The following is a 12,942-nucleotide window of genomic DNA, read 5'->3' on the forward strand; positions in this document are numbered from 1 at the left end:
TCCTTAGTGAGGAGCTAAGGTAGTGGAAGTAGACTTGGTTGAGAAGTCGAACCACTATAAATCATTGTGCCAATTGTATATCTTTTTATACTCCTTACTCCCTAAACTCTCAAATCCACGTCAACCACTCTTGACAAATTCATTCGGTTTATCATTGAGTTTCACCGTATATCCCAACAATATGTAAGTTACATGGACCAAATGTATAATAATATCAAATATTTTAATAGGCACATCAATTTTTTTGTTAAATATTAACGGTAAGTGGCTTAATTAAACGCATTTAAATAGTTGAGTGACATGATTGAAAAAATTTCAAAAATTATGGTCAAAATAAAAAGGGGCAATAGTTAGGTTGTCATTGGTATAATTTACCTTTTATTTTAAATAATTTACATTTAAATTTTCAACTGATTTATAATTATACGTTGAGCCCTTCAAAATTTTAAATTTTTATAAATTAAATTAATGGTGCTTATCGTTAGTGGTATTAATCGGTACTCATCGAGGGTTGTAGAATTTTTCATAGATTATAAACAAAATCGTTATCATTCAACATATAATCATTTATTGAAATATTTTTATATAAATATAGTTTTTATTTTTTAAAAAAATGTTTTTATTCACCCACGATGACGACATCTATTATTTTTCAAATTTTACTTGAATTAATAACTTTGCCAATGAAAAATCTAAAATGAGATTTTGTTGTGAATCGATATAAACAAAAGAGAGGAGTTTCTTTATTATGCTATTCAAAGAAGGAAATGAGTGAATTTTCATGCCCTTTTCCTGTTACTCTCCAAGCTGACGTGGCAACAGCGTATTTAGGAAGAAGCTTCTGGACTTGAGTTGTTCCGAATAATTTAGCTTGTGGCCCAATACAATAGATAATCCACTCCCTAGTAGCAGTTTCCTTGGTCACAACAGATCAAGTCCTTTTACAGACGATAGATAATCTTCACAAAGACCCTGGTAATTCCGGGAACTCTAGCCAAAGGCTGCTCGATAAATGAAGAGTTAAATATGAGATTTAATTGGCTTGTTAGTTTCTCAGTTCTGTGCTACAGAACCTTTTGGAGCTCCCTGTGTGTTTAAATTAGAGATACGAACCGAAAGGTTTTACTTGTACAAATTTCCATTATAGCAACAGACGAACTCAACTCTTTCAGCCAAGTAGATACTACCATGAAACAATGTATACATCAGGGAAAGGAGAAAAAGAAATCTTCCAATATTTTCCAAATAGATTAAAAGCAACAGATGATTTAACATGACATTTTGCTCCATAAGCCTTACTGACTGTTTGCTTGGAGTCTAACATCCTAGACATGATGTTACGGCAAGCATGTTCCTCTGTTGTTTTTGCATTGTCTAGGAAGAAATGCTTTGACAGAATACAACTATACTGAGGGAAAAAGGAATAAAATGATGAAAAAAGGTTGAGGGACGATAATTTAACTCGTCAACATTATGGTTTAGCATTGGGTTTCGGGGATAGGGATGCTGGTGGTGATAAGGAGAAGCATGGGGACCTTTTGGAATGGAAAGGCTCCTGTGCCCATTCCTTGAAAGTGATCCAGCTGGATTTCGGATACCATTTCTAGTAATTGGACTGGATCCGACTCGTTCCGCTTGCATTGTCTGGAAATAATATGATGAGCTTGCCATGTCCTTGAGATTTGGCAGAGGCTTCAACGACTCCACCACTTCACTCATCAGGGGTCTAGCTTTTGGATCACGGCTTAGACAGTGAGCAGCCAGCTGTGCAGCTTTCTGAGCACCTTTAATTGAGAAGTGGCCCCCAAGCCTAGGATCAATCAATCTATAGAATCTTCTTCTCTCACCTAGATGAGGTCGAGCCCATTCCACAAGATTATGCTCTCCGTTAGGCCGGTTTTTGTCCATGGATCTTCTACCAGTCAACATTTCAAGTAAAACCACACCAAAACTGTACACGTCACTTCTTGAGGTAAGATGTCCTGAGATAGAATTAATGTTCATTTGAATTACACCCAAAGAGGAGAACTAAAATAAAGTGTTCCTTGCATCTCCAAACTAGGAGAGCAGGCAAAAAAAAAAAAAAAAGATGCATTACGATAAATTTGTAAAGGAGAAGAAATTTTTGTGTTCATCAAGAAAGTAATTGCAACGCGATGGAAATGTCAATAGGCCGTGATTCCATCTAAAGAGAATGCAAGGACATTCTACAAGCAGTTACACAGCAAAATAGTTTGGTGTTCATCAGCCAATGTGCAATATTGTAAGAAGTTTCTGCATCTGACAAAGTATCCATTTTTCTTTAATTGCCTATCTCAAGTATGTAAGGCTTTGAATAATTTTTTTTTTGATAGGAAAAAGGCTTTGAATAATAACAACACGTAGAATCTCTAAACTATTTACCACTGCATTTGACTGTGGCCCCTAAACAGTTACACAATATATAAAGAACTCAATAACAATTAGAGATTAAAGAACCATGCTGAAAGAGGAGGAAGAGTTAAACAACGGAGTCTGGCATGTGCCGAACTGTGTCATGTCCTTTATAGAAAAGCAATAAAACATGATTCAAATATTGGATCATTCATTATAAGTAAAAGAAACAGTAGAAATTAAAAGATATCTGCCCAAAAGAACAATTAGATCATTGACCATTCTTTTATAACTTCCGTTTTTAGACATATTTGCATATAGAATCCTGCTCATACACAATAAAGAGAGACATTGAATGCTGCTTAAAAAAATATAACATCATAAAGTAGACAAATAAAGTTAAATCTACCTTGCACATCTTTTAACTGTCGAGTATAAAGTTGGAAGAGCATATAAAACAGGGAAGGGAAGACTAAAGTGACAAATTTAAACAAGCATCTCCTTTCGATTAAAGCATACCTGTCATTACGTACTCAGGGGCTGCATAGCCATATGTTCCCATCACACGGGTTGATACATGGGTTTTGTCTCCCTCAGGACCATCTTTAGCAAGCCCAAAATCAGAAAGCTTTGCATTATAGTCCTGCAATGCATATTATTAGCTGTAAATCATTCATAAAAATAGTTCTTGTTTTATTTATATCATTAAACAGAGACCTTTTTGGAGGTAAAGTTTTTGGCACATACTGCGTCTAGTAGGATATTAGAGGTTTTGAAATCGCGGTATATCACAGGTCTTTCTGCCTCTTCATGGAGAAATGCAAGACCTTTTGCAGCACCTAGTGCAATTTTCATCCTTATGGACCATGGAAGAGGCAAGGACCCTGCATGAACAGCTAACCGAGTTACAATATTATTTGAAAATATAAAACCCCCCAATCACTGCACACGGCTATAAGAAACGTGTGGTATATCAACAGTGAGAAGCAATTCAACCCAATCTAAAAAGTCAGCATTTTCTAAAGTTGACTGTAGAGACATTATTTTTGAATTCGATCTAAAAAGCAGCCATATGCCAGAGCTCAGAGATTATAGTCGTTGTAACTTCTAACTCAACTTTACATAGTTTTTGAATGAACATTTATGTGCCTCATAAATGAAGTGAAAAATCATTCAAAGAGAAAATAGCAGCTACATACTTCTGAAGAGGTGGTTCTCCAAGCTTCCACGAGGCATAAACTCGTAAGCTAACAGTCTCTGGTCATCTTCAATACAATAACCAATAAGTTTAACCAGATTAGGATGGATGAGATCCCCAAGATAATTCACTTCGGCCTGACAAATTGAAGATCCAAGAATTGAAGAAATAGATTAAGTACTTAGAAGAAACAGAAAGAAAAACTGAGGCACTAATATGAACAAGTAAAGGAGAAACAGCTGAGGAAATGTGCAAACCAGCCATTCTTTATGACCCTGGAGGCCATCATGGTTGAGTGTTTTAACAGCAACAGTAAGCCCAGTGCCTGGTTTTACCGGAGCAGTTCCATTTTCTTCGATCCACCCTTTGAAAACACAACCAAAACCACCTTCACCGAGAAGACTCTCAGGTCTGAAGTTTCTTGTTGCCAACTTTAGATCATTAAATGTGAACTTCCGTAACCGAGATGCAACTTTAATCTCATCTTCAAGTTTGGAAGTAGATGAACTACTTTCTGCATTGCTAGTGGCTGTAGATGAGACAACTGGAGCTGCTGGTTGATCTTTACTGGCATCATAGGCCGATTTGCTATCTGTTCATCAATGCACAGATTTAACATATCACAAGGTAAAAATCATATAAGACTTCAAGAGGAAAAACATAATGTAGGTGAGTTACTTAGTTGCCACATCGTGGTTAGATTGCTGATAATATAATCCCTTAGTATATATGATTGTAAAGCATCTTTGAGTTGCTCCGTGTATCAAACACACTACCTTGTTCTCATCAATCATCTATAACCTTCTAAAAACATTTAAAATGAAGCAGCTACCACAACAGATTTTTCTACATATAAGCATTGAATTGCTACTACATCATGCATAAAGTTCAGCGAACCACCTAATTTACAGTGGAGTTCTTCAGTCTTCACATTAAATCTCTATGTCCTGATTTCAGGATTGCCCATGAGAACAAGGGATCAAAATGATCCTGGGCAGCAATTTCCACAGTTCATAATATTTATGTAGCTCAAGGTTGGGGTTAAACTCTCATTGGATTAAATAGAGTTCCAAAGTACAAATTTATGATTTTCTTAAGATAGTTAACTAGTTAAAATCTACTAATTGACCCCAATCATAACTACAGAAAAACCCACTGCTTGAATTGTTAGACGGACCTTAAGCTGGATGCAGCATTTTACAAGCTGCACCAAGCTAAATTAGCTTCCCTATAATCATCTCCAAGCTACTTAAAACTGGCATCACAGCATTCAAATCAATAAATGATCATACCATTTCATCCAGCAAAACATGCCAAAAATAACACTTCAAAGTGACATAAGGTAACCCAAAAAAGAAAAGATCGATTTGTACCATTTAATAGCAGAGCATAATAAAAGGGATAACATCCAGCAAGATGAAGAAAAAAAATCAAAAAAAATCACCGTAGTTAGTACTGGTCCCACTAACAGAAGTATCGACTTTGGATCTTGAGGAAATACAGCTTCCAATAAATCTGAAACTAAGCCAACACCCTGTTTCTTCTACAGAGGCTTCATCATCGAGATCTTCTTTCTCACTGTATTTCTTCTTCTGCTTCCTTCCCTTTGATTTGCCCGTATCCCAAGACTTCACCTTTCCTTCCTCAAAACTTAATCCCATTTTCCCTCTTCTTTTAACCCTAACAATTTCTCATATCATTAAAAAAAACCAAAGCTGAAGGAGCAAACTGTTAAGGCTGAATACCAAAAAAAAAACCCAACTTCAAAAAATAAAAGGCTGAAAAAGCTAAAACAAGAGAAACCCGGTGGGGAAAGAGCGAGACAAAAAAAATTAAGCAGGAAAAAGAAAGAAAGAAATATACATAAAAAGTAGAATGTTTATGGAATGTGGAAATTGTGAAGGGAAACAAGTTTGTTACTTTGTTTTTCATTTTTGGGATGGAATTAATCTCTGTTTTGAAAATCGATCGATCAGTAAATTAGTAATATGACCGATTCATTAATTGACCCGGTTTTGAAAATCATGTAATTAATAAAACTCACTTGAAAGCAAGAAATGCAATGTACTCTCCTGATTGGATTTAGATTTTTGTACAAGAACAAGGACTTGCAGTTCCCTAGCTTACCTATTATTATGCGTTCTTTCTTTCATCCACTGTTTTCTTTTTTCTCCCCTCTAACCTATTCTAAATCCAATCAAATAACCATAATTTTATATTTTTATTTTTTATTTTTTATTTTTTATAATATAATTAAGATATTATGTGAAATATCATATAAATCTATACTCACTCTGAAATTATTTATGACATTTTATGAATGAACGAATGACAAAGGGAATTCGGTTATCATTCAATCGTACCAAAAAACTTAGTGTAAACTACACTAATGATCATTAATATTTGAATAAGTGTTTGTGTTCCTTACTTAAGTTTCAAAAGTAAAAACTTGGTAACTAATGTTATCCATTTATAATAAAATGGTGACCAACATTATTGATTTATAATAAAATTATTATTCCACCTTATTTCCGTTAAATTGATGAAGTGTGAATGTTGATAAAAAAGTTAATATTTAGTTTTACCCTAAATTACAATTAAAACTTCAAATACGTCGTTGAATAATTATTTTATATCTAATTTATCCTAAAAAAACTTTCTAATTTTTAATTTTTTTTCCAAACACCCCACAACTTTCACTATATTTCAAGCAATCCTAAACACTCTTTTTTCACTTATTTCTAGTTCTTTTGTTGACTTTATTAAATTGATTAGATGCAATTACCTGGCAAACGTTCCATCAAAACAAAATACTACAAATGGCAGACGCATGCATCCATGGTCATTGTTTCATTTTATGTGTGTGTATGTATATGTATAGCAGAATGTTAAGGAAAACAGACCAGAAAACACTAAAGTACATAAGTTTGTAATGAAATTAAGGAAGCAAAAGGGCAGAAGCAAAGGTGGTTCGCATGAATGCAACAGATCATGAAATTAGCGATGCTAATAATTCAGTTTTCCAAGTCCGTTATTACATGATTTCCGCTTTACATATGTTTTTTTTTCAAAAAAAATATCATGCCAACCAATTCTTTGTGCTTTCATAAAGCAGTGATATCAAAGGTAACACCAATCATTGAAGAATCTATCAGAGGTATGTTAAAGGAAATGGCTCCAGCTTGTATAAAGGTGGCAGACTTGGGTTGCACTTCAGGATCTAACACCTTCCAGACTATATCACAAGTTATAGACGCTATCCATGGGATATGTAAGAGAGAACAGTTGAAATTACTAGAGTTTAAAGTGCTTCTAAATGATATGTAAGAGAGAACAGTTGAAATACAGTGAAGTTGGTGGGGTGGTTTCAAAAAATTATAAATTAAAAAGCTTTTAAAATAAATTAGATATAAAATCATTGATCAAAACCTATTGATGTTTTAACATTAGTTTAGGGGTAAAACTAAACATTAACATTTTTATTAACGTTGACACATCACCAATTTAATGGGGATGACGGTGGAGATACCATTTTATTACAAATCGATAACGTTAGTGATCATTTTGTTATAAATCAATAGCATTATTGACCAATTTGTTACATTTTAAACTTAAGTCGAGAAAACATAAATTTACTCAAATATTAGTGATCATTTTTGTAATTTACCTAAACTTTATTACTAATTTTGACCTTTAAATATTATAAATAAAACTTACAATTTTTGGGAGAGATTGAAATTAAGCGAGAGGCGGGGGAGGGCAGGTAAAAAGAAAAGCATGGGACCTACGTCGATAGTGACGTGTCTGCCTACATTGAAAATTCACTCATGCTTCTCTTTCTCTCCGTCTCTTTGTTTTGTTTTTGATCCGTTTTCACATAGTATTTTACTAGATTAATTTCATTACTCAACTTTGCCCAATTGACAAAACAGATATTCTGGACAGATGTCAACTATATGTCCATGAGGAGATTATTTTTAGCTATAGTTATTAAAGATACATATATTTAAAAAAAAAAACTGGAGAAGAATATCATCTCAATAAATTATAGCACTCAAAAATATATAAGAGGATTACAAATTCATAATTTTCAAAGTGTAACAACAGAGTTGTCTTTGGATCCTAACAACTTCTCTGTGGCCTGACCATCTGTAAAAGAACTCATATCTTTCCAACAAATATAGCTTTCATACCTTTAGCTTCATATACAATACAAAGAACATTTGTCCCCCCCCCCCACCCCCAAATCAATGAGGGTATTATAACAAACGCCATTCTCAACAATGCAGTTTGCAAGAAAACACTTAGTGACTAGGGTTTCAAATAGCGGAGCACAAACGTGATAGCGGCCGCTATTTCGCAGCAGCACAGTCGTCCGATACATTTATTGTCCAAAGCGGAATCACACCGATAGCGGCCAATTGCGACCGCAACATAACGGGTAATCGCCGATCAAGGTGATAGCAAACCGCTATTCACGTTATTTTCCTTTACACTAAATCAACTACTGAAACCCACACATATTTTCTGGGTTTTCAGAGGGAATAATAGAGCTTGGAAGAAAGAAAAAAAAGAAGGAAAATGATCAGACACATACCTGTTTTTTTGGACAACAAAGAGAGGAAAACATGGGAACCCGATGTTCCAATTGATGATTTTCCAACAAAGAAAGAGGAGGGGAAGCTTTCAACAACACATCTACAAGAAAAGAAATGAAACTTTTTGATAAAAATACAAACGCAAAATAAACATGGGAGTCTGATTTTCTCTGATTTTGTTGTGCATCTCTGCCTCCTTCTCTCACGCACGAGATAGAAGAAGAAGAGGCTTGGGGATTTAATAATTTTTATTTTATTTATGTTTTAGATTTTAAATATTTTTTTACTTTTAATTTTTTGGGTTTGGACCAAAAGAAATCCCAATAAATTAATAAGATTTTGGTTACCATGTTATGTATTTTTTGTTGGGTTTGTTTTAGTTTTGTGAGTTTTAAATTTTAATATGTTGTTTTTGGTATGTGAATAATAATAGATAATTTTGTGTTAATTTTTTTAAATGATTATGATTTGTTTTAATAGATTGAATGTTGAATTTAAATTTTATACACTTAAATTATTTTTAGTATTTATTAATTTATGCAATAAACTTACTTTTCTTCAGTGTTAGTAAATGTTTATTATATTTTGTATTATATTATTGATAATAGAAGTAATACATTGTTTTATACTTATAAATTCTAATTTTAATTTTATGTTTATTGTATAATATTTTTAAGAAATTTATAAATAAATATAAGAATAATTAATGATGGTAAAAATTATGCTCATGTATTAATAAAAGTTTGTAGAAGTTCATAAGTGTTAGAAAACATTCTAAATGTCATTAAAATTGTTTTTTTATAATTATAATTATAATTTATTATATATTGTAATAAGTTGTGAGAATTAAAGAAATTCACGTTCGCGATACCACAGTTACTGCAATAGCATCCGTTACGTCCGCGACCGTGATAAACGTAACGCGACCGAAATTGCGGCCGTGACCGTTATTTGAATCCCTGCTAGTGGCTGTATTTTTCAGATGAATAAAAAAAACCTGTTTGTCTAATGATTCTACAAAATTGGAATGACGCTTCGAGATCCTTGTTGGCAGATATAAATAACAAGATGAAGAGAGAAATACAAGTTGCAATCCATCCTAAATAATCCATGTGGAGACACTAGAAGTCGCGCTTATCATAAATGAATGCTCAGGGATGCATGTAAGACCTGTTGCACCAAAAAATGGATTAATAAGCAAAAGCTCTGTATTTGGATATCCCTCGGGCATTACATATCCAGAAGAAAAGCCGCATGCTCTATTGAATAAAAAACTAGACACGTAAAAGTCATGCATTTTTGTCCCCCACGACATAGTTTTTTGTTTCATGAAAAACACATACCAATCATAAACAGATCCCATAACCACACACTTCTAACATAATCCACTTTCACGGGCAAGGCAAATAATAGACGAGAAAATTGAAAAATGTATACCTTTTTCCTTAACATAAATTTGTAAAGTGTCAAGCGTGATTACGACATCAGTCAAAGGAAGTAGCTCAAGCTTAACGGTTGTCATAGATCGAACAGGAACACATCTGAAGCAATTGATGTCAGTATTACCATTTGTATATTCAGAATTCAGAACAATATTGTAGAAGTTGATGAATTACCCTAGTGGTACTTGACCCTGTAGCCAGAGATGAGTACATCCCAAACCAGAAGTGAGAATGAAATCAACAATCTTAGTTAAATGCTCATTGGAAGAACTAAACCTAGCCCTAGCGTTACCATTCTCTTTTAGGTTATCAGAAGCATGCCTCTCATTATTGAGAGTTACTATGTGCTCGTGCAGCTCTCGTGCTCGTACAGCAGCTCGTGTAGCAGTTTCATTCATGTTCATGCATGAGGGGATTCTAGAAATAATCTAGAAGCTAGGTGGTTAAAAGTTTGTTATCCTTAACAGTGTAATAGAATATTGTTAGGTTTTTCTCTTGAGTAGTTAAGCATTGTAAAGATTCATTATAAAGTGATAGGGAAAACTGTTATAGGCATCTTCCTTGAATGAATAAAGAAATCATATGTTTCATGCATGAGTTCTTGAAGTATTTTCTACATTATTCAACATGGTATCATTCGCTTTCGATCCTGGAGTGTTCTGCAAGCTATGATGGTGCTCTTTACTGATTCTTCCTCCTCGCAAGCTCGTATGTTTACCAACAAACATGTAAATGTAGTGCTTGACGATATGAACTTCCTTTTATGAAAGCAGCAGATTCTAATTACAGTTCGCAGTCACCATCTTGAACGGTTGCTAAATGGCTCCTTACCAATTCCGCCGGAGACGGTTGGCAATGAGCATGATGAAACAATTGCTAATGAAGCTCATGAAGATTTTGTAGCGCAAGATAGTGCACTTGCGTCCTGGCTCCTATCCACGATCAGTGCTCCACTGTTGCCACAGTTCGTTGGTGCTCAGTCAGCTGCTTCCGTTTGGAATATGGTTCTGCAGTTCTTTGCAAATCGGTCCACAATCACAATTATGAATCTGCATTACAAACTCTAGTCTATTAAGAAAAGAGATGATTCAGTCCGGGTTTATCTCACCCTTGTTAAAGAAATTTACGATGCATTAGCTTTTTGTGGAAGTCTGGTGTCTCAAGTTGAACATATTGTGAGTATCCTTAAAGGCTTACCACGGGAGTATCAGCCATTCATGGCAGTGATTACCACCACATGTGAAACCCTTTCATTGGATCAGATTTACTCTATGATGGTTGATGCTGAACACAGATTGATGGGTTCTATTCTCAACTTGAGAACTTTCCAATGAGTGCTCATGTTGCTCAAGGAAGATCTGTAACATCCCAAAACTATGTGACTAAATTTTGAAAACTATGTGCTCATTTTTTAAACAAGTTAAAAGTTCAAGGACTTAAATAAGAATATTTCAGTATTGGATTAAATGGTAATTATGGAAAGTTTGAAGGGTATAATGGTAATTTTATAAGAAATATTTTTATTTCCCATTTATATAGGATATAACTCGTGGGAATAGAGGAAAAAGGAAATAAGGGTCTGGAGAGTGGGTTCTCTTCTTCTCCATCGTGGCCATGAGCTCCAAGCAAAGGTGAGTTTTCCAGATGGTTAATTTCTTGTTGAATTTTTAAGTTGGTTATGATCATTAGATTATACTTAAGCTTAAAGAAAACTTAAGTCAACTTTAAATTAAAGGATTAAGGAGTTAAGAGATATTAAAGATTAAGAGTTTTTGAATGAAAACTTGGATTAGAGTTGATAAGTAGAATTTGAAACTAAATTTGACTTGTCAATGGTTGAATTAAGAGATATGAAGTAATATAATTGAATTTAGAATAAGTATAAAATTTGGTATGATTCTTGAATTTCATATGGAGGATGAGATTTTGAGGTTAAAGATGTAATAATTAAGTATTAATGAGTCTAAGTGAGTATATTTGAGTTAAGAATATGAAAGGGGATGATATATGAAGCAATTGAGCTGAATTGAGTGAATTTTCGGGCTCAATAAGTGATTTCTGGGCAAGGGGTATCGTTACCTATTCAACATATACTGATACCTCAAGAGTAAAATTCGGGAAGATATTCAAAGGGTACCAATACCTTAAGGATGGTATCTATACCCCCTTGAAACGAAAAATTATCGAATGTAATTTGGGTATCGATACCTAGGTAGTGTACCGATACCTCAGTTGAGGGATGTATCAATACCCTACAGAGGGTACCGATACCTACTTTAGAAAAGCAATGAAATTAACTTTCCTTTAGTTTAAGAAATGAAGGATTAAAGTAAGCCAATTAGAATACTGATATGTATCAATGTATGATTGTGTAGATATCGATCAAGAGCAACGTTCGAATATGATTACAAATAATAGCCATCGAGAAGCGATAAGGGATCGATATTGACTAGTGAGGTCAGGTGAGTACATATTAGATAATATATGATGTTTAATGGAAATAAGACTTGCGACAAGTTTATTTCCTATAGTATTATGCATGAATTCATGAACATGAACATGTGTTTGTTAGAAGTGTATGAATTATATGTTATTGTATGTGTGACATGATTTGTATGAATATATGCTAGTGTAATAAGACATAGGAACTGGTTTAAGTGATATATATGCTTATATAAGTTATATGATATTGACATAATGAATGATATGAATAGGCGATATATGAACAGAAGAGATTAAGTGAATGAACATAGATGATATATATATATATATATGGTGATATATAAGAATAAGGTATGATTCATATGATATGAGTTATATGGGGAAATATATGTGAACAATATATGATATATATGTTTAGGTGAAACCATGTGAAGTGAAATGAGCTATGTGATTATATGAGAAAAGTGAATTAAATGGCAATGTGCATGTGAAAATGTTATGTGACGTAAGTGAAATGAATTATCATAAAAGATAATGCCCATGTTAATTGAATTGAGAGCTAGAGGTATAGTTGGCATGCCAAGAGTCGAGGGTTCTATGTGGTCTTCGGGATAAATTTTTAGTGCCCCTAGTGAGATTTATACGAGCTGTGGTGACAGCATTGTGCACAACCTCAATGTACTCATATATTTAGTTCTCACATGTGTACATGGGCTAATAAAGATATAATATAAATAATTGAGTAGATTGTTATATGTGGTTGGGTATTTGGATATGAGTATGTTGGTTGCATGTGTTGCATATGTTATATTATCTATAAGGAGATATGTTTGTATGATATACTTGAATATAAGAGAATAAAATGAATTGATATGATATGTTACAAGTA

The 12,942-nt window shown here is 33.7% G+C and overlaps 1 protein-coding gene across 1 annotated transcript; it reads right to left on the reverse strand.

Moving 5' to 3' along the window:
• Positions 1–1,223: 1,223 nt before the first annotated feature.
• On the reverse strand, positions 1,224–5,356 carry LOC120203356 (probable serine/threonine-protein kinase PIX7). The gene is made up of 6 exons (XM_039203667.1): positions 5,016–5,356; positions 3,829–4,163; positions 3,573–3,708; positions 3,121–3,257; positions 2,893–3,016; positions 1,224–1,982 (listed from the first exon to the last, which is right to left on the reverse strand). The coding sequence occupies exons 1-6, from the start codon at positions 5,230–5,232 to the stop codon at positions 1,375–1,377; spliced, it is 1,557 nt and encodes a 518-aa protein (XP_039059598.1). The 5' UTR covers positions 5,233–5,356; the 3' UTR covers positions 1,224–1,374.
• Between the last annotated feature and the right edge of the window lie 7,586 nt (positions 5,357–12,942).

This window comes from Hibiscus syriacus, unplaced genomic scaffold, assembly GCF_006381635.1.
Source record: "Hibiscus syriacus cultivar Baekdansim isolate YM2019G1 unplaced genomic scaffold, ASM638163v2 tig00009840_pilon, whole genome shotgun sequence".
In the NCBI taxonomy this organism is placed as follows: domain Eukaryota; kingdom Viridiplantae; phylum Streptophyta; class Magnoliopsida; order Malvales; family Malvaceae; genus Hibiscus; species Hibiscus syriacus.

What these genes read in the sequence shown, in the direction of transcription:
- LOC120203356 (XM_039203667.1), bottom strand. Translation starts at nt 5,232, where the DNA reads ATGGGATTAAGTTTTGAGGAAGGAAAGGTGAAGTCTTGGGATACGGGC. An exon ending in TGGGACCAGTACTAACTACG is followed by an intron (nt 4,164 to 5,015) that starts GTGATTTTTTTT and finishes ATTGATGAACAG; the next exon opens with ATAGCAAATCGGCCTATGAT. An exon ending in CCCTGAGTACGTAATGACAG is followed by an intron (nt 1,983 to 2,892) that starts GTATGCTTTAAT and finishes ATTCTATCTCAG; the next exon opens with GACATCTTACCTCAAGAAGT.